At 38.1% G+C, this 23031-nt stretch overlaps 1 protein-coding gene and 1 long non-coding RNA gene across 2 annotated transcripts; one reads left to right on the forward strand and one right to left on the reverse strand.

Annotated features, from left to right (window-relative positions):
• Positions 1-90: 90 nt before the first annotated feature.
• Positions 91-20959, reverse strand: LOC115263731 (uncharacterized). Its single transcript, XM_029867005.2, has 4 exons — positions 20941-20959; positions 19579-19665; positions 1433-1539; positions 91-1373 (listed from the first exon to the last, which is right to left on the reverse strand). The coding sequence occupies exons 1-4, from the start codon at positions 20957-20959 to the stop codon at positions 354-356; spliced, it is 1233 nt and encodes a 410-aa protein (XP_029722865.2). The 3' UTR covers positions 91-353.
• On the forward strand, positions 2423-15747 carry LOC134285430 (uncharacterized). Its single transcript, XR_009996370.1, has 2 exons — positions 2423-11558; positions 11614-15747. It is a non-coding gene; the product is annotated as an uncharacterized LOC134285430 (long non-coding RNA).
• Positions 20960-23031: the final 2072 nt, after the last annotated feature.

A 23031-nucleotide genomic window follows, 5' to 3' on the forward strand; every position in this document is an offset into this window, starting at 1 on the left:
CTGTTGCAAGTAACCCCGTTTGACGGTAATGAATATCGATTTTCCCTTGGTTTTGAACGCGAAATTCAAATTCACATGATTTGTGTGTAGTTTGTGTTATGTGGTCCCATGAAAAACGAGGATGTCATCACATCTAGCTTCCAGAGCTACGAGAATCTAATTGCATTAATAAGCTTATTCTGAGAATGGGAAACGTATAACAAAACTAATGATGAATACCTATAATGATGGTTGTGGTGAAATGAAAACCATCCAAAACGATAAAAATAGTCTCTCACGGCTCTGTAAGCTAGAAATAACCTCTCAACATCGAACACAATAGATTTTAGAATTTATTTTTTCTTTTCGTCTGCTTACCCGTATGACAGCGTATAACCCATGCTTTCCATCAAAGTTTCCTTGATCGCCGGTTGAAGAGCCTTTTGCATGTAGGTCGTCAATAGTCCACGAACTCCTTTGGAGAAGAGATTGTCAATTTCGTTGGAGTATGCCTCGTCTAGTGCGTCATTTGATTCGACCGTTTGCCAACCAGCGCCATTCCCAGCATAGGCGTTATAAGCAAACGGATTCCGATCGGTATAGGCGGTTCTACTGTCTGCACTGAATGAGGATAGGTCTTCGTTGTCACTATCTAGAAAGGCAGCAGGTGAAAGAAATAGTGAATCTCCGTCTGTTAGTTTCAGCACGTCAGCATCTGAAAGCCCATCATCTTCATCCAAATTGAGAGATCGTTTATGCTCCATATTCCGCTGAAACTCGTTTGTATAGTCTTTACTGTAAAATGCATCATAGTTTGTTGGAGGGTGTTTAGCTAGGAAGTGTCTTCGTTTGGAGTTGATCCGGTATTTGATTCCAGTAGGACCTTCACAGCTATGGGCAAACACCGAAATGAAACCTGGTTCAGAAAAATGAGAATCGGTGCGCACGTTGGCTTGTCTACTCCTTTCTCCCAACCCACTTGGAATTAGTGGAATCGTTCTAAACTCGATACCAGCCCTCCGCAGTCGTAGAATCATATCACATCGGCCTCCGATGGGATGCATTATTATCCTTCCACTGATTTGAAGATCTGGAAATTCCAGTTTGGTGTCCAAGGTTCGATTTTGTTCTATGAAGTGACATCGATCAACGACCACCCATTGGAGATTTTGAGGAATTCGAACTTTGAGATTAGCCACTTCAACTTGGGAGGTTGAGGATAGTCCAGACGGTGGAAAGAACGAACCACCACTGTTGGGATGCTTGTTATGATTGTTGTACTTATGTTTGTACTCTGATACAATTTGTTCAATGTCTTCTTCATAGTTGTTGTAAGGCGATCGATTGAAAAGAGACTGCTTTTGGGGACCAGTTTCTGAAAAATCGATCAGAGACTAAAACACTCTTTTGTAAATATATAATCCATTTCTGCACAGAATGATATCATACTTACACTAGATCCTGAGCGTTGTTGACTTCTACGTAAAGTAGTGTCTAATGCTGATTCTAATCTTGCGGCACATTTTTGATTATAAATATTACGAGTAGATCTTGTTCTGCCTGAAGAAAGAAAAAGAAAAAGCTCTAGATAATTCACTATTAACTAAGTAAGTAAGTAAGTAAGTAAGTAAGTAAGTAAGTAAGTAAGTAAGTAAGTAAGTAAGTAAGTAAGTAAGTAAGTAAGTAAGTAAGTAAGTAAGAAAATAAGTAATTAAGTAAGTAAGTAAGTAATTAAGTAAGTAAGTATGTAAGTAAGTATGTAAGTAAGTAATTAAGTAAATAAGTGAATAAGTAAGTGAGTAAGTAAGTAAGTAAGTAAGTAAGTAAGTAAGTAAATAAGTAAATAAGTAAGTAAGTAAATAAGTAAGTTAGTAAGTAAGTAATTAAGTAAATAAGTAAGTAAATTTGATAGTTTAAGGTAGTAAGTAAGTAAGTTAGTAAGTAAGTAAGTAAGTAAGTAAGTAAGTAAGTAAGTAAGTAAGTAAGTAAGTAAGTAAGTAAGTAAGTAAGTAAGTAAGTAAGTAAGTAAGTAAGTAAGTAAGTAAGTAAGTAAGTAAGTAAGTAAGTAAGTAAGTAAGTAAGTAAGTAAGTAAGTAAGTAAGTAAGTAAGTAAGTAAGTAAGTAAGTAAGTAAGTAAGTAAGTAAGTAAGTAAGTAAGTGAGTAAGTAAGTAAGTAAGTAAGTAAGTAAGTAAGTAAGTAAGTAAGTAAGTAAGTAAGTAAGTAAGTAAGTAAATAAGTAAGTAAGTAAGTAAGTTAGTAAGTAAGTAATTAAGTAAGGGGCTGTCCATAAACCACGCGGTCATTTTTTTGGGACTCCTCAACCCCCCCCCCCCCCTCCCCCCCCCCCCGCGCGGTCATTAGTCCATACAAAATTTTTAATTCGTCCATACAAAATGGTCATCGGCTGAATCGGTAACCAGATGAATCTGGAACTCATTCCTTCTTTATACAACGCACGCGCCCTTTCGGGATAAAACTATGGAGTAATTTCACGCCATGAGAATACCCAATAGCAAACTACAAGAGTTCGAAACATGTTTGAAATACTCAAATCCTTTTGGAGAAAAAATAGGACAAACCCCCATTTGCACCTGGAGATTTGAAGTAAGCAGAGCTTTTAAGGGCCCACTAAGTCGATTATATAGCTATAATTCTCAAGCGGAAGCTAGAGATTCGTAACTATACAAAAGAATAAGTTATCCGAAGATATTTTTAACTTGAACAGATCAGAGTTCCATTCAGGAATACCTTTTGCGGTCCGCACAGACCGCAGAGGACAAGCTTCTTTCAAAGCAATAGTTATGGTATACCATAATGGAGGGCATTGTAGGTACAAAACCACAGTGAACTCTCTTAGAGTAGCAATGGAAGCGAGTTATCCATAAAATGTGGTCGCAACCAAAATTTTTGAAGGGGGGGGGGGGGTGGACAAAAAGTGAAAAATAAATTTGTATCAGCCTAATTATATGAAAATAAAGATTTTTACATAATTTCTAAAACTGTTCCTAGAACATCTAAACAATAGCCAAACTTGATATTTGAATTTCAAATGAATAATTATTGCTTCACTAATAACTGCTAAAGGGTGGTACGGTCAAATTTTATTAGTACAGGTTCCCTAGTTTGTTGAGCAGGGTCGCCTGAATACGCAAATTTTGCGAAGGAACACTCAAAAGTGCAAAGAAGGTCACATGGAGACTCCTCATCTGACACATGCCAATCAGCCAACTCATGAAGTATTCTGCTCATGCAGAGTTGGGTTAGGTGAAATTCTATGTTAAGTTATCCATGAACTGTACTACCTAAGTAATCCATCCAACTGAAGCATCTCAAATTAATGTTTGAGCTACTTCAGATGATGTAATCACCGTAGCAATACTGCCAAATACCAGCGAAAAGATTTTGAATACAAGAGCTTGCTTGAAGGCATCAATAAGCAAATGTTGAAACATACTGTTTACGTTATTCTAGAATATAGCATGCTCAAGGCACGACACTTCATTTCATAAGGTAACCTATATAGAAGTTACCCTACGAAAATGAACTTTTTGAAGTAGAGCCACTTGGGCTACGCACGCTTTTTACGCTGAAAATTGATCTAAGGTTTCCTAGCCGTAGCCACTACCCAAACTAAACAGGATTACACTCTTCACAATCACAGCACAAAAAGGAAACATCGACGACAAACCAAATCGGTGTCAATTGAAAAACGCCAATGGCGAAAACGCATTTAGCGAAACCATATAGGTGATAATGTAAGCTAATTTACAACATTTGAATAATCCCGCCCTTATTTAGCCTCAAATTTGAGACTTAAGAAAGACAACTGATTATCTCGGAGAAACGCAAGGTCAACTGCACTATTGCTCCGGTTAGTGCAGTAAGGACGTAATACTGTGGAGGACGCCCTAATTCTCCACAGGCTCCGTATGTGGTTAGGCTTTTATATGACCCCCCTAACCATTCATTCCTTGGCACGGTAAGCATAAAGCCGCATAACACCATGAATTAGGGGTCACCTGTTTAGTGGACTCTTACCACTGGATCAGGCGGTCCGTAGTGTTATTCTTAGCCAATTGAGACAACCGCTACCGACACTACACAGCTATCTAGGCTGATCGGGAAAAGAAGCTAACATTGATGGTTAACTTCCAAACGAGCCCGAACAGCCAGTAGATTTGTTGTAGAAAATAATCTTTGAAATCAACGTCCTTTTACGTTAACAGCTGATCAAAGCTAAAATGAGTTTTTTATTATAAAATGTTCAATTATCAATTAGGGTTCTACTACTCACAATTTAGTTTCCGATCCGTTATCCTCTTGCGAACGGGTCTCGCTAGGTATATAGATGGTAATGCACGAATCTATTTTATGCAAATTTCAATCAAATTGTACATAGTAGGTTATTTTAATTGTAATAGTATCAAATTGGAGATAGTTTATAGGAACATGTAGAGAACTTACTATTGACCTATCGACCTAACGTACCTATTTATTTAAGTTTTAGTTAGTTTTAAGTACAAATCTTAAACAAATTCAATTGAACTTACGTGTACAGTAAATAGTAGAACCAAATTTTAATAATTTTTTGTTTAATATTCAATCAAACTTAGCGATTCTTCTGATTTTAACTCTGCACTTATAGCATTACTTCCACGTTACTAGTGACTATCAATTTTTTTCTGTTTTGACGTACCATCCTATTCATACCGCAGAGTGATGACCGTTTCAAACCAACGCCTCACTTTGCCGCAGGGATGTCATGCTGAGCCCAGTGGTGTTGATCGGAACATACCCCGGCCCGTGAACCTGGTCCCGAGGTCACATCCGGAACAGCGTCACCATCACTGATCTCCAACTGGGCGAGCTTCGCCACAGCCCGCTTCAATACTCCATTGTTGGTTCGAACCAACGCTTGCCTTACTCTCCCATCTTTCGATACGATTGGTTCCTCTACAATACCGCGTACCCAGTACTTCCGCTTATCTCCATCGACGATATACACCAGATCCCCAGCCTTCAAATTATCGGTTTCTCCGAACCACTTCTTGCGTTGACACAACGATGGAACGTATTCCTTGATCCACCTGTTCTACATATCTTCGGCCAACTTCTGCGAACGTTTGAAGGAGTCCCTCATAACTTCCGCTGGATGCACTGGAACTGCTGCAACCAGTGATTCGTTCGGCGAACTGCCACGGAGAAAATGGTTTGGGCTGAGCGCTTCCGCCTTGTCCGTATCCTGGCTAACATACACAAGTGACCGAGAATTTATGATGTCTTCAGCTTCTGTGATCGACGTTAGAAGAACTTCATCGGTCAGGCGGCTTCCGTCGTTAATCGCAGCCAAAACATCCTTCACGGACCTTACAAGTCTCTCCCAAACTCCCCCCATATGGGGAGAGGCAGGAGGATTGAAGGTCCACTTCATTCTAGCTGACGTGAACTCATCAGCGCATTCCATCCCAATACAGCGAACAGCATCAACTATCTCTTTACTTGCGCCTCGTAGATTGGTCCCGTTGTCCGAGAAGAATTCTGTAGGTGGACCACGGCGACAAATAAAACGGCGGATTGCCATCAAACAAGACTGAGTTGTAAGTGAATGTGCTACTTCGAGGTGGACTGATCTCACGACTAAACAAGTGAATAGAACTATCCAACGGTCTCAGAAATGGCGTTAGTCTCTGTACCGGTAATGCTGCCATTCTAGGGATATGTGGACGGTTTTTGTTGGTTCTGCACCACATACAACCTGCAGCAACCCTGGTGATCACAGCGCCCACCGCCTGCACGAAAAATCTCTGGCGCATCTCGTTCTTCGCCGTCTCTCTGTATCCATGGCCGAACCGTTCATGATAGTGTTGAACAATTTTCACCGTGACTTCATGTTCCTTTGGCAGCACTATCGGAAATCGAAGATCAAAGGATAGAAAATCCGCACGTTCTACACGACTTTCCATCCGCACAATACCGTCATCATCGATAAGGGGTGCTAATTTGTACAAAAGCTTGATTTTCCGATCTGCAGCTGATTTGCCATCACAGTTTTCGCGTTGTTTGTCAACACCTTCACCTCATCACCAAAAGATTCAGCTTGGGCTATCTTGATTAGAATCCGTTCCGCCTTCTCGTACTCATCTTGTTTTAACGAAGTCTTCTGTACAGGTTTAAGGCAACGTTTAAGGCCGCACGGGACGACGTGTAATTTTTCCTATCTTCCCTCTTTTTCTAACAATTTGCCTCGCGATTTTGAAGAAGCAAATATCAGTTTCTACTGCACTGACGTAGCTGAAACTTTAGTCGATTGTGCACCACAAGTGAGCAAATGAACGATCAAATTTCTAGTCAATAATATCAAGTAGAAGTTGAGATTTGCATCTCACTAGCAACAGAGCAATGGCGGACGATTCAACCACCGTCCCGTCCGGCCTTAATTTTTGATATCTTCCCTATTCTTTCTAAGGCCAGTAGTACACAGGGTCAAATATTTGACAAGGAAAGAACTCAAGAAACAACATCAGTTTGACACTAATGAAAATTCGATCGAGTCAAACAAGATGTTTGAGCATTGGTTTCTTTTTGGACAAATATTTGACCCTGTGTACTAACAGCTTAACAATTTACCTCGCGATTATGAAGATGCAAATATCAATTTCCTCTGCACTGACGTAGCTGAAACTTTAGTCGATGTGCACCACAAGTGAGCAAATGAACGACAAATTTCTAGTCAACAATATGAAGTAGGAGTTGAGATTTGCATTTTACTAACAATACAGAGCTATGCAATGGTGGACGATTCAACCACCGTCCTCCCGTCCAGCCTTAAACTAATGGACGTGATTTTTGGTGCACGCTGAAATCAGGGATGGGAAATTTCACGGAATTCCATGAAGAAAATGTCATGACATTTTTCAATTTCCATTACTTCCGGTGCGAATTTCCGTGGAAATTGGAAATTCATAATGTCGTCGACAAACATTTCTTACATAGTACAAAGAAAATCAGCAAATAACTAAATTATATTTTTGCGACATTTCCCATCCCTGGCTGAGATACACACAACCAAAAAATGCATGTTAATTGGTTTGATATTGACAGACCTATAGCAGCAAGTGTCTTGAACACACTACCCATGACAACAAAAGAAACGGTATTGATCGGTACAGTAATCATCTGTTATCAAATATGATAAATAAGGGAGCGTTGGATCACAAAGGGTACTCATATTTTATATTTTTCGAAAAATAGGTAGAACTTTTCAAATAAATCATAGACGTAACTTCCAGAATCAGTTTCCGAAATCCCCTCAAAAACATCTGATTGAACTGTTTGAAGGTTTTCAGAAGTATTCTTATTTAATGAGAAATGAGATAAAAATGTATATGTAGATTTTCTAAATCCTTCGGGGGAAAATATCTCTAGTTTACAGCATTTTTAAACTCGGTAAGCTGAAGATCATTTTTAGTGTAGAATCATGCTCTGAGTTCAAAAACGTGAAGGAAAAAAAACAGTAGAGCGAACTTTTTTTCGACTTTCCAAGGCTCCATTTCAAATCGATTTTTGTTCTATTTTTAAGCAACCCTTCATGCATCTCTTTTTCCATAACCAATGCTGCAATTGAGCTTAATATTATGATAATATGATTTTCATTGTCACTAGATAATATCTAATATTTCAAATGTTAGTTAAGAAAGAATTTTTTAATTGATTTTTTCGTAGTAAAACAATAAAAATTTGTATCATTTTTTTTTTTGGAAATTTTGCTGGAATTTAAGGAGATTGGCCAATATAATCACCAATATCTCGAATCCCACTAATTTGATGCAAAAAATATGTTCAGATGATCGAAACATACTTATTATATTCAGCTCTATTTATGCAAAAAGATTGAAAATTGGTTGACCGCAACGCAAGGCATTAGGGGTACTCACTAAACAGATTAAATTGCTGCGTAAGCCTTGATTTTCTGCTTATTTGCGGATGAAATAATCAAAGGATGCGGATGAAATAATCAAAAATTGCCTTTGGTGATCACGACGTTTAATCAGTTTAATTAGTTTACGCTGTTAAGTGAATCACCCTATTTATATTTTAGTAAATTCCATATTTTTTAAATCTGTAGAGCTCGATTTTCAGGAAAAACTTAAAAACTGTTCTACTTATATTTTTTGAAGTACGATCTTGATATCAGCACATACAGGGGATAAACAAAATGATCGGGACAGGCCAATTTTTCATTTTTCAAAAAATGTTCCATTAGCTGTAACTTTTCGAAAAGTGCATCAAATATTCTCAAATTTTTACAGTAAGTTAATCTACTAGTTGTGTATCAGTGGACAAAGTTTGAAAAAGATCGGGCTATTCTGCATGAAGTGATGAAGATTCTAGAAAAAGATATAATTATCCTATAGTCAACTTGGAGCTGTTGTATCTCTGGATTCAATGAACCAAATGGAATGAAATTTTGACCATTTATGACTTATATAATGAGCATTGAAAAACGTTTGACTCAACTTGAAATTCTTAACACGGAAGAAAATTATAACGATTAGATTCTTTTTCTAATAAAACACCAAATTTTCTTAAATTTCAACATCGTTTGAAAATTCAAGATGCTAATTATAGCTCTATTAAATTCTCTCTAATCGTTTTGAATATAAATATGTTTTGAAAGAAAGTAACAAGATAGTCGGAAATTAATCGAAAAAGTAATGGGATGCATATGAAAAATAGACCAATTTACTAAAAAGTCATAAAATAAATGAAATCGCTACAACTTTTTCTGTTGGTGATAATTTTAATTCGAGTCAAACGTTTTTAAGAGCTCATTATATAAGTCATACATGGTCAAAATTTCATTGCATTCGGTTTATTGAATTCGGAGATATAACAGCTCACAGTTGCTAACGGATAATTATATCTTTTTCTAAAATCTTTATCACTTCGTGTGTCCACTGATACACAACTAGTTAATTAACTTACAAATACTTGAGAATATTTGATACACTTTTCGAAAAGTTACAGCTAATTGAACATTTTTTGAAAAGTGAAAATTTTGCCTGTCCCGATCATTTTGTGTATCCCCTGTAATTATACAGTAGACGTATGATAAGTGCAACATGTTTACGTTTCACTTACCGAATGACATTCGACAACTGCAACAATTGACAGAAGTCAAAGAACTGTCACTCGCTGCAGAATGCTGCCAATGTGCATTCAGAAAACATCGCACTGCAACAAAAGTGCATCCGAAAAACATCGCATCGCTGTTGATATTTGATTTTGACGGATAGCGGTGCGATAACTACAAAATTGTTGCACAGTGAACTTGCAACTAAAGCGTTTGCACTGAGCGAACGTCTACTGTACATCAAAAATTGTGGTCGTTGATAGAAGTTCACGACTATCGTTTTATTTTGTAAACTAGTGCAGAGGTTCCCAAACTTTTTGCTCCCGCGGCGCCTTTTGAAATTTTCAAAAATGTCGCGGCGCACCAACAACTTTATGCAAAGATTTTTTGTCATTTCAACTATTTAACTTCAAAATTTCAAATACAAATGGTAAAAAACTTCAATATTATGTTTTCTTTGAAACCACTTAAGGCGAAACTGGAAGCATTTTCTAATTTTTTCAGTTTTTGATTTAAAAAAAAATAACGAAGCAATATTTTCAAAAACGGTTTTCGTATACATGTAGAGTATGGATCAATGTATCTTCAGAATTTTTTTGGTGTTGAAAAAATTTTCCATTTTTTCGAAAACCATTTTTTTGTGAAATTTCGTTCAAAAATGGTTTCTGCAAAAACAAAAAACATTTTCCACTACGAAAAAAAAATCAGAAGATACCTTGATCCATCCTCTACATGTGTACGAAAACCGATTTTGAAAATATTGCTTCGTCATTTAATAAAAAATCAAAAACCAAAAAGTGAAGAAATGCTTCCAGCTTCGCCTTTAAGTCTTAAAACGTGGAGCGAACCTGGTGTGATGGTTAGATAACTTGGCTATCACTCCGAGGAACTGGGATCGAATCTCACTTCTGAAAAACTCGCAAAATGTGAGTTCTTCCTTCGGAAAGGAAGTAAACCCGAGATGAACTAGCCTAAGGCTTGAGGATTCACAGAACTTTGCAAACAATATACATTTCTGGAGCATTAATCTGTCAGGAAGGCTGGCAGTGCGATGGGTAATTTTTTTCGTTTTCGTGCAAGAGGACCACAACTCAAAAAAAGGGGTTTTCGAACAAAATCGACGTACAAATTGCCACCGAATTGTTTTACAATAGTGATGTTAGTAATAATGTCGTCCCGAAACATTTGAGATTGAAAATCGAATACTATAAGCTGAGTCATAAATTGTTATTGATTAATTTCAGTATCTAAATAAACATTTTGAAAGTTCCGGAAATTTACAAATGTGATAAAAATGTAAGTTTCATGAGGATTTAAGAGGTTCGGTGAAATATTCGAAGACTTTCAAATATTTGTTTTTTTTTTTTAAATAAGTTATTTGAAGATATGACAAAACCACATCTCATATTTTTAAGAATATAAATCTGAAGAATCAAATGTCTGTTTGCGGAAACCAATCAATCATCTTTTCAGCGCAAACCAAAATTTGGGTTTTCAGCTTTGCGCTCTTTTAATTTCAGGGCTTCGTCGTACATTCACCTAAACCAAAAATTTTGAAGAAGAAATTGTCATTTGAGTGATTTTCTTTCAAAATCTCCCTAAAAAACGGCTTTGGAATAGATTTAAGAAAGGCTATGAGGTGACATAATTTTTTGATAATCAAAACAAAAACATCAAAAAGATATACTCCGCTTTGAATAATAAGAGTTTGTTCTTATTATTTGCTCAAGAGCCTGCGGCGCACCTAGGATATGTTCACGGCGCACAGTTTGGGAAGCACTGAACTAGTGTAACAGTGTATCAGGTATCAGTAGGTCGGCTCCAGAGGCACGTTCTCCTTCATTTGGGAAATTCGTGCCATCGCTATTAATACGAGCCTATTCATCATTTAGCTGAGCGAAAGGGAAGGAAGAAATAAGGGAAGGGATAGGGAAAGGGAAGGTAAGCGAATAGGGTGTAATAGTGTAGTAGATCATTACCTAATTTTTTCTTCATTTTTAATAGATTATTTTTCTTTTTCTGTATGGCTGTACGTTCCCACTGGAACTTGGCCAGCCTATCTTCAACGTAGTGTTCTTTGAGCACCTCCGCAGTTTTTAATTGAAGGGCTTTATTTGCCTACCATTGCATTAATTTGTTTTCTAAGAGGCAAGCACAATAATACACTATGCCCAGGGAGTCGAGAGAAAATTTTCCCGACCGAAACGGGAATCGAACTCGCCGTCTCCGAATTGGCGATCCAAAGCCTCTGTTGCGTACAGATTTAGTACGCTTGATGATGAGTTGAACTGGTAACAATGAAGCAAGTGTGAAGCGTGAAAGTGGTGGCGACAGAGCCGACGGTGCTATGATTTTACGACTCGGCAGTGTCGTTTAGTTCGTCAGGAAGGAAGGAACTGCACTCCGGTTAGGAGATTCGTGTGTCCCGTGAACATTCACTACATTGTAAGTTAAATTAAGTGATATGTATGAATATAATAACAATTAAATAAATTTGCAGTATTGGAGCTGCCTGAAGTAGAAGCTGCTACCGATGTGTGGTTTTTGTTCCGTGACAAGTCGTCCTAACAAACTCCAATAAATGTAAATCATCAGCCAGAAGCAACCGCCATGGAAAGTACAATGAGAGAACTTTCCCTTCTAGAAGAGAAGAGTAAGCTGTGGCGGAGGCATCATGAAGAGCAGAGTGAGTTGCGACGAAAGTACTACGAAGAGGAAAAACGTCGAATCGAAGAAGAGTACCAGCGAGAACTGGCGGAGATTGAAGAAGAATTCCGAAGGGCTGCACAGAAAATGAAGTCAGACTTCAGCGCCCAGAGGAGAGCAGTGTTACGGCAACATAATGGGAGTAAGGTCAGCGAGGGAACGGTGGAGGAGCCGCATCCAAGTGACAAAACCCAGCCTCAAAATGACAGCACTGCATTGCTTTCGAGAAATACTGATTCTCCAGTTTCTGTTCCGCAGAGCACCATCAGCTGTGACCAAGAGTGTACGACACACACAAAGCGCGGAGAGATCAGCAAAACAATACCAGCTGATTCTACAGCTGTTTCGTTCGTCAGCACCCGATCGCTGACGTCATCGATCCACTGGAACAAACGAATGTTTACTACAGTCCCACAGAATGAATCAGAAATCGAAATTGATCCACTAAAAATCATGTCCTTTGTTGAGTGTGCGGCGTACGAGACCTGTGTGAAACAAATCGGTTCGAGTAAGCGCGCTCGCCGCCGCCGCTATAGAAACACAGGCGATAGTCGTCAATTGGAAATTTGGCTGTTTGATCCCGGTGGTGGGTATTGTGCTGTAGCAGGGGAACGAGTTGGCTCGGTTTGCGTGTACTGCAGTACGTTGCTGCTACCTAGATGTAGCATCGAACCAAAACTGCACCCCAGTATTTTGGAGATTTAGTTTGTCACCAGTTCCACGGGGGGGAATGTTGCGTACAGATTTAGTACGCTTGATGATGAGTTGAACTGGTAACAATGAAGCAAGTGTGAAGCGTGAAAGTGGTGGCGACAGAGCCGACGGTGCTATGATTTTACGACTCGGCAGTGTCGTTTAGTTCGTCAGGAAGGAAGGAACTGCACTCCGGTTAGGAGATTCGGTCTGTCCCGTGAACATTCACTACATTGTAAGTTAAATTAAGTGATATGTATGAATATAATAACAATTAAATAAATTTGCAGTATTGGAGCTGCCTGAAGTAGAAGCTGCTACCGATGTGTGGTTTTTGTTCCGTGACAAGTCGTCCTAACAGCCTCAATCACTAGGCAAACTGGAGACCCTGGGTTAAGAATTCCACAAGTAGAATAAACGAATCATAAAAAAATTACATTTCCATCCCGGTTTTTACAATAATTGTAATTCATAACACTCGAAAGAAAACCAATGGATTTCTAAATTGCCTGTGAACGCATAAGTGTCTCAAGTGCAAAAACAGGCAATCGAGACAATCGCGTCCAAAACTCAATACAGTAATCTGGCTTATCTCAGCTGAACTATGAAGTAGAGGTGCTGAATCGTGTTCTAATGTCAGCCAATCCCGAAGTGTTCAACAATATTGTTTTAGAGTGATTTTGAAGTTTCAAAAACGTCACTGTCTACTTTTAAGAACGTAACAAATCAGCATTGCTTTTGCGTAGGCGATCATTCGTCACGTATTTAACGGGACAACAAAATTTTTAAACAATTGCCACTATAGAATAGTTAGCGGGGGTTTCGGCAATTTATGGAACTAACGACCTGTTTTTATTTCCCTATCACTATGATTCATCTCATGTTCATAAGCTCAAAAATCTTAATTTCGCCAAAGAGTCACATAGGACAGTTATGATTCCACGGGCAGAGGCTTTCAAAGAAAATTTAAATGAATTCTGGTGGCAATCCCAAAATGTACTTGTAAAGGATCCAAATTGTCGCGTACAATAAGGGGGAAAATCGACAATATTAGATGCTGTCCCAATATGGTCGAGCTGTTGCAATACCAGAAAGAAACAACTTCAGAGAATTCAGCTTAAAATTTTGAACATGATTTTGAAGTTGCCCCCAGTACATCACTAATGAAATGCATTAAATTTCCAATATTGAAACATTGGAACAGATGCCAACGAAAATCATTGCAAATTTTCGTCAAAAATCTTCTATTGCTACGATTAGTTCTTTGTATATTTAATTTAAGTTAGGCTAGAGTTAGGGTAAGTAAGTAGAGTTAGGGTAAGTTGAAAAAAAAAAAGATTTTCCGACACGCATGTGAAAAAAAAACCTGCAAAAAAAATCTTTGTTACAGTAAATGACATGAACACCTAGTTTAAGTTGAGGAATGCAAAAATTCATTGAGATACCTATAAAGCTGTTACAAATATTTATTTCACTTTTTGTCCCACCACTCTTTGGCTGATTGAGGGGGGGATAAAAATAATAAAGCATTTAGGGGGATTAGGGGCCTAATGGACACCCGGGGCGAAATGGACACCCCTGTTTTTGCCGAAACCGTTGAATTTTATGTAAAACTTTTAATGCATAAGTGTAAAGGCACAAGTCATCGTTCTATTTTTCAAAAGTACCATTTATATTCCTACAAAATAACCAAAATATCATTGAAATTGAAGTAGGTATGTTTTTCATATGGTGGATTTCTTATAATTTCGAAGCAGCAGCCAATAAGGTATTACGAGTGTTTGAGTGTGTTCACCATTAAAACAAGTGAATGGATCATTGAAGCCGACTTTTCCGCTACTCACCGCATCAAAACAAAAGCGTCACCGTATATGGACGGTAACACAGTGACAGCAGTCGAGTTACGTCAAACACACAAGGCTACGGTGGCGCTATCTGTTCATTTCATAGCGGTCGTTTTAGTTATTTTAGTGATCCATTGTTAGCTCTTTTACATGTATACGCAGATTTAGCAATGGATAAAGTATTATATTTTTGTTCAGAACTTACTCAAAATAGCAATTTCAATGTTATAGTCGATTCGGGGCGAAATGACCACTGGCAATTATAAATGGATGTACGCGCGTTGCATACTGTTAGGCGTTTTAGAAAGTTTGGAAACAATGAATCCGATTATTTTAGCCTAAAATTTATTTAATTAACTTTGATGTTATGTAAACTCGTCTAAGATGGAGTATTATATCTGTGGTATTGATCTCCGTAGGCAAACTACTTAACTGGTCGATATTATCAAAGATACAGCATAAAATATGCAGGGGTGTCCATTATGCCCCGATGGGTGTCCATTTCGCCCCGTAGCTTTCCTGCCAGCCCTAAAAAACACACGGTTTACAATTCATTATTTCTTCACAATAATGACATTCTACCTGCTGTAAATGATTAAAGTTGTAAGCCAACCGATAATATGTTAAGTTTTTGTCTGCCATACAGGCCTAACATGCTCCTTTGCTTAGGGTGTCCATTATGCCCCTAATCCCCCTAATCTGAAAAATATTAAAAAAACTCATCGGATTTGTTAAAGAAATTTTAGCAAGACCCGATTTATTGATAAATATTTTTTTGGTGGAAAATCCAGCCAAACATTTTTGAAGGGGTTTGAAATTAGTTTTGCCTTATTTTTTTTAGGAATTTGTAATGTATTCCTCACTTAGCTGAAATCAGAGTTCGGCAGCAGCAAAGTTTCGCGCGCTCGCTTTGCTAGATTTTTGCGATTTTTTTTCTCTGCGGGGCTCCGACGACGGGACGCCAAGCAGTCAGTAGTGTGCGGTAGTTCGGCAGCAGCAAAGTTTCGCGCGCTCGCTTTGCTAGATTTTTGCGATTTTTTTCTCTGCGGGGCTCCGACGACGGGACGCAAAGCAGTCAGTAGTGTGTGGTAGTTCGGCAGCAGCAAAGTTTCGCGCGCTCGCTTTGCTAGATTTTTGCGATTTTTTTTCTCTGCGGGGCACCGACGACGGGACGCCAAGCAGTCAGTAGTGTGCGGTAGTTCGGCAGCAGCAAAGTTTCGCGCGCTGGCTTTGCTAGATTTTTGCGATTTTTTTTTCTTCTCTGCGGGGCTCCGACGACGGGACGAGTGTGCGCGCGCCGTGGTTCGAGTCGGTTCCGAATTTTTCGCTTCCCATCGGCGCTAGTTTCCAATACACTTTTAGTTGATAATAAATATTTTCTTTCATTTTTTTTGCATTTACACAAAAGAGTGAAAGATGTTAGTTCGGTTCGCCGGTCGAGAAAAAATCCGGGCGCCGACAAGTGAGTCGCGTTCAGTGTATTTCTGTGTGGAATAGACTAAAGGTTTCTGCTCCCTAGTGGAGTGGAGACGCGCGATAGAATTTTCTTTTTGGCTAGTTCTTGCGTCGAAAAGTGGTCGGTTGTTAACGGCGGTTTGTGTATATTGATCCATTGTCAAATCATATCTATCACCAACCATAGATCCCAAGCAACACACATGTTATATTAAAGTTATGACAGCGCAAGTTTTGGTTGTATTGAAGTTTATTTTACGTAATTCTAACATTGTGTTGAAATAACGTAAAATAAACTTCTATACAACCAAAACCTGCGCTGTCGTAACTTTTATATAACATGTGTGTTACTTGGGGATGACTCCCGGACTGACAATGTACCTTACCCTACTAACAAAAAATTCCTTCCTGAGACAAACGTGGAGATGCAGTGAGTCGCGGTCTTTATAACAACGTTTGTCTTACTAACATTCCCTTCCATCCTCGATGACCGTAAGGACGTGGCCGGCGCCGTTATTGACCTTATTAAAGTTGAGAGCTCTCGACCTGTGTACATTGAGAATAGTAAGCTAGTCCCAAGCCCTATTCATTGGTTCCTTGTGCAATTTCGATTGCTCTGGTCAATCACGGAGTAGCAACTACGAATTGTGCGGTCATCTATGCTCATGCTCATATTCCTCACTTAGCCGAAATCATTGCTACTAAACAATCGATTGCCAATAGGATTTCCCGTAAAGTTTATGTGGAGCCTTGGTTGGGAAGTTATGTAGGTATTCTGAGCATAAATAAGTTAAAGCAAATTTAATTTTATGATGATATAGTCATTTATTGTGATAGAAATAACTTTTTACAAGGGAAATTGCCTGCCTTTAGGCGTTTAAGGGGAAATTTTGCATTTTTATTGCCGAATTCACAAGTTGTAAGAGTTTTTGTGCGTTATTCGGGTTTAGAAGTTAAAAAATAAGCGGAGAAGGCAATTTTTATGTCTAACCGATGCTTAATTGTATACTGATTAATTTCGCCCCAAAGTGGCATTTTAATTTTTTTTTTTGAATTTTGAAGTTTTGAAACTTAAAGTTTATATTTGTTGAACAAAATTCTGTCACATGGAGATCCACTGGGTACTGATTTAACAGAAATCAGTTTGATTATATTTGAATTGCCACTAATGTTATCCGCAAAAGTTGTTTTAAAGTAATCAACTTGAGCCCGGGTTACGGTAGTTAAAATTTGAGCAACCTTGGTTGGCTGTTCACTATGTTATATTTCCGACACGAATGCATCCTTCTAGTGTGAAGTGTCGTTAATAAATAATAATAATAATAATAATAATAAGTATGTTATGTTAACAAATAATAACCGAAATAAAATTGAATAAAAATAGTTGAGCTTCATATAAATGCGGTAAAGTGAAAGGAGAGGTCATTTTTTCGTTTGCCAAAAACAAAAAATAGAAATAAAACTACTGTAAAGTGCCCCACACAATGCATACGTTTGCGTGTGCGTGACAGTAGTTTGACACATTTCCTATGGGAAAACTGTCAAAAAAACGCAAACCTCGACGGAACGGACGCTATGTGTTCCAGGCTTAAAACATCGATATGGTTTTTAATTAAATTATAAATCATGAAATTTTCATGAAAGTGTGCGCCATGATACAGAAGTATGAGTAATACATATTTTGGCAAAATATAAACCTAATCAGAATAGGGTCTGGGACCATTTGGGCAGGGGCACCTATTTTGGGCACTTGCTGCTATAACTCAGTCAATTTCAAACCGATTGACTTGATTTTTGAGTCACGGTCAGATACGCACAGTATCTAGCCATATGCAAGTAGAACTCGATTGTCAGAATAGAATTCACAATTTAAAATGTTTTCAATTGATCTAGTCCAAACATTCGACTCGAAAGTACGAATAATGCAATTTCAAATGCAGTAAACCTTGGTTACTGTGCGTCATGGCGGTTACCAGAGTCACATTCAGCTTCATTCTTTAAAGGTGGACGGGGCGGTCGAGGAAATATTCGCCTATGCTTTGTTGCTACTAAGATGGTAATCTCAAATTCTACTTCATATTTTGGAACAAAAACTTTATTATTGTGTATGCTCACTTGCAGTGCATATGCGTTTATCATCTTCAAAATCACGAGGCAAATTGTTAGAAAGAGAGGGAAGATAGGAAAAATAACACGGCGTCCCATATTACCTCAAAGGTTCTTCTAAATAAATTGATTGAATCCTTTTCAATTTTAACATAAAAATAATGTCAGAAACTAAACTTTGCAAATAGGGCATTGTGCCATCAGTAATCTTACGCTCCCATATTCATCCTATTCGAAAACAAGCGATAACGGCACCGATTGATTCCGTTCTTTTGGTTTTCATGGGTGCTCACTTCTAACAAAAACTACAAAAATAAGAAACAAAACAAACAACGCTCCAATGCTTTGTTTTTCGTAGGATGAAAATGGGAGCCACATGCTTAATAAGGGATCCAATACCCTATGTAGTTATTTACAAATAAGGTGTATAATGACATGGGATCAAATCTTGTTGTGAATAAACAATAATAAATTTCGCTAGAGCCAGAAGGTTGCAAAATAGTTCGAAAGCGATTCTCTACTACACTGGACAAATTTTGAGACGAATCGTCCTTTGGACTTTTTGGAGTCTTTTTCATTATATTCTACGAAAACTAGGCAACTCACTATACAAAAATTGGATGTTGCTTGGTGCAATATTACTGATCAAATATTAAGCTTCACCTTTAGTAGAATAGGATAAGATTCCAATATGTATGATAATAAGTGGATGAAAATTTAAATGTACACCCTAGTTGTGCATTGGGGTCATAATGACCCAGACAGGCACGCTGAGCATGTACTGCATCAGCGGGGTGAGCATTAGCTAACGCAAGGGTGGAAAGTTATGTAGAATTTTGAGAAAAGGGGTTTTATTGAGGTTTAACATACCGCTTCGTATTGTATAACCGCTTCAGGTACAGAATAAAGAACATTTTGTATGATGTTATATTTTTCCTACATTGCACAATAACTATTGAAAAATATGCATGACAAAGGGACTTGTAACATTTGGGCAGGTGCACCTATTTTGGGCACTTGCCGCTATAACTAAGTCAATTTCGAACCGATGGATTTGAATTTTTGTATATAGTTAGGCACGTACAGTATCTAACTCTACAAAAATTCAAATAAATCGGTTTGAAGTTGACTTAGTTATAGCGGCAAGGGCCCAAAATAGGTACACCTGCCAAAATGGTATAAGACCCTAGATAATAATTTCATTGAAATAAACATACCGCACACACTGTACTAGCTCTTCACTTCATAAATCGGACAGTTGTTAACTACTTATTCATTAAAATCAGTTTTTTGCTTATTTTGAAAATATCTGATTTTGGTTTGTCATTTCTATAGCAAGGATATACAAATTAAGGGCGCCGAGAATAGTACTGTTATGAAACTCTTCATATGAGACAATACTGCTTCTACCGACACTATATACTAGTTTTTGGATTTTCAAATTTTTCATTTGAGATTATTCAGCTTCAGCTTTCTATCATACCTGTCAAATTTTCTCTTAACTATTAGATCACATTTTACAAATTACCAATTATTCATGATACATTTTACCAATGGTATGGTAATAATTCTATTGCACAACACAACACCATGCAATATCGTATTTACCACATTTCTTCTTGCTAATAAAAACTTCACGATTGATATAATTCTTTTCTCACCTAAAACTAAGTCAGATGATTTAAAATACAGCAGCAACACTACAATCCATACGTTCATTTTCTCCATGAGTTTACAGATCATGAACACTCAGCGGAAATGTTTTCTAGAAGTGTACGGCACATTTGGTCGCTTTGTCAGCCTTCAGTTCTATTCATATGATTCCTGGAACTGCACAAAACCGTGAAAACTTCTCACGCGACTCATATAAAACATGCACGAGATCAACGTAACCGAATCCCAACTGGTAAAGCATTAGAAACAAGTTCTACCTCCGATTCCTTCCGACGTCTGCGACTAACTGAAGTTCAGGGAATCGTTTTTGGAAGACTCTGACCCAAGTGTGGCTAGGCGAGATGGTACGGTGCGTTGCCTCTCGGTGGTGCATCAAGTCCATTCAGCCAACCGCACTTAGTTGGTAGCAAACCAGTAGTGGTAACGACCACGGGTAAGTCTATAGTTGAATGGAACCCATCTCTCCCCCATGCACTGCAGCTTTATCGGGCACAGGCGTACGACACAAACACCCTAATGGGAGCGCATTTTAATGCTTTTTTGAATTGAATGGGTGACTTTGGTCGAAACTACACGGTAGTTGCTTGGATTGTGGCAAGACAGTGCGGAAGAAAACTTTTAGTAAATGCATCACTAGTTCATAGTCTGTAAGATGGATTGAGTTTTGGGTTTGTGTTGTACTATTTCAATTGGTAAATGGAGTATTATCTGCACAAAAATGTCCTCTGCTCTGAATTTTGCCAACTGTTCGAATTTTCAGCACTCTGAGTCTTAAGCAAAACGGTCTTATTTTTTTAACCCGCACTGTGTCGCACATCTTGGTAGGCCAAATGGCTTCGACTGGATTTTTACGCTTCGAAGGAGGAAGGCAAAGCAGAAAACACCTAATGCTGCGCTGATGAAAACCTGGTTGAGTTGCGTGAAAAGCCATCCCCATTCGGGGTCATTTATAAATTTCGTAATGCCATAGAGAGGGACCGAGGGAGAGATCTAGCACAGTATTAAGGTTCACACAAAAACTCATAATTTTCTATATAAAAGCTACTAGAAAGTGGTTTGTAAAATTTTACGTTACACAGTATTTGAATGACCTCTTCAGTGTTAGTTCAGGTGATAACAAGAAGTATTGAAAAGAAAATGCATGTATACGCTACAGAAATGAAATGCGTATTTTACAATTATAATAAATCGTAGTAACGGTTCATGTTAATGTTGAAGTGAAACTTATTATTCTTTAAACAAATATTGTGTTGGACCATTTGATCAGGGGCACATATTTTGGGCTATAAATCGTCCAATTGCATGCCAATTGATTTTAACTTTTATACACGGCAAGATATTTCACGTACTTCGTCGTGACTGTGTCATAGTGGAAAGAATAGTCTTTATTATTTAGGAAAGCCCAAATAGTCTTTTACCGTATATTCGGTAAATAAAAAAAAAATCTTCCTCAATTCATGTTTTACTTACCCCTGAAGGCTCTGGTAATGACAACCTGTAATGTATTCTATCGATACATGATCAAATTTTTATAATGCGGTGCGAAAATTTTTCGAACAAACTAGAAATTATCAACTTTTTGAAAACCGTGTTCTTGAACTTAGACGAAATAAAGGTAAAACTTATATTGACACTGAAGATGAAATTATGTGTCGTTTTACGATGCACAAGACAAAGCAAAGGGGCGTACTTGATATGCTGTTGTATAAATTAAGCCAGGGCTTTGTTTTTTATACACCTGCTTGGTTCCGCATTATAAATGCCTGTATGTATATGAGAAACAGATTTCCAACCCTGACGCGATAATGCTACAATTTCCTACTCAGCATATTTTGATCGTAGGGAAACTGCATTTGATCTCTATGGTACACCAATTGCGGCAAACCAGGGGAGCGGATGAGGTTCAGTGATGGTCCCAGAGTTGCGCCATGTTTCTTGTTCAGCACTTTACGAAAACACACCTTTGCAGCGTTTGTTGGATGGCCATGAAAAGTGAAGTTTTCGACCCGGTACCAAACGAGTTATATTACTCTATCAATGCAACAGTAAACAGTAAGAGTAAAAGGTTCATTTCCCCTTTGCCGATAGAAAGTACAAGATTTTTCTTCATATTGCCGCCCTTGGCTTAGACCAGAGTAACGATCTGTTAGAAACGCGTAGTGCTCTGCTAGTGTGAACAGAACTGGTTACACATGAAGTGATTTCAATGCACGGAAGACAAGGTTCGCTACCAGGTCAACTGATAGTAGGTTACTTTCCTTTTTTTTTTGAAAATATTAGTTTGTTTCCTCTTATACCTGAATAGAATGTAATCCAACATTCAATAACACTCGAATGAAAAAATTTAATCATATTTTTACACAAGTTCAACTACAGTTCGCACGCAACTGAAGTATCTCGATAGCTGATAATTGTTTGCTCATTAGTTCACCATCAATGAAATTTCTGATGGTCAGGAGCAGAGAGGGGACTCACAAAACAGTTCAAATTGCTGCGTAAGCCATGATTTTCTGTTTATTTGAAATGTTTCATTAAATAATCAAAGATTGCCTTGGTGATCGCGACCTTTAATCAGAATAAACTTCTATATGCGGTTTACGCTGTAAAGTGAATCCCCTATTTTAATTAACATGCCTACTTAATGCCTACTTACTGTACCTGCAACGCAAAACTCAACTCGTGAGACCCAAAACACGACGATTAAGCGCCCTCAGCTTTTGTTTGATTGACCCTGAAAATTGATATTCGGTGTTATGTCTGAGAAATAGGTGTTAAGGCGAAACTGGATCTATTTCCTCACTTTTTGGTTTTTGATTTTTTACAAAATAACGAAGCAATATTTTTAAAATCGGTTTTCGTGCACATGTAGAGTATGGATCAAGGTATCTCCTGATTTTTTTTTCCAGGTAGAAAATGTTTTTTTTTGTTTTTGCAGAAATCATTTTTAAATGAAATGGAGATCGAAGTAGGTATCGTCGCGATCGGACGTGTTTGTTTTTCGCTTGACATATTTTTTTCGCGTTTTTGTTTTGTGCGGTTCCTGTGTAATTGTTGAAGATCGAAGTAATCAAGTACCCCGTACTCTATCCTAGTTACCCGATCAATACATTACCCTAGTAACCTGGTTGTTGACGAGTGTCAACAAGTGAAAATTTCTATTCATTCTCTGTTAAACCTCCGTCCTGTGAAGACCTAAATATAAGTTGTTCTTAGTTCAACCACTGCGTTAGTTTCTACCTTCAAGAGGTTATGGGCGACACACGTAGAGAGCTGGTGCACGGAATCCCGCAGTTCACCGGAACTGGATTCGAGAACTGGAAGTTTAGATTCGAGAAACTGCTGAAGTCGGCCGGATTGCTGGACGCGGTCAAGAAGGATGCGCCAATCGTTGCAGCCGAATTAGCGAAGGTTCAAGAGATGGACGGGAAGGCAGTGAACCT

Source organism: Aedes albopictus, chromosome 1, assembly GCF_035046485.1.
Source record: "Aedes albopictus strain Foshan chromosome 1, AalbF5, whole genome shotgun sequence".
NCBI classification, from domain to species: Eukaryota; Metazoa; Arthropoda; class Insecta; order Diptera; family Culicidae; genus Aedes; species Aedes albopictus.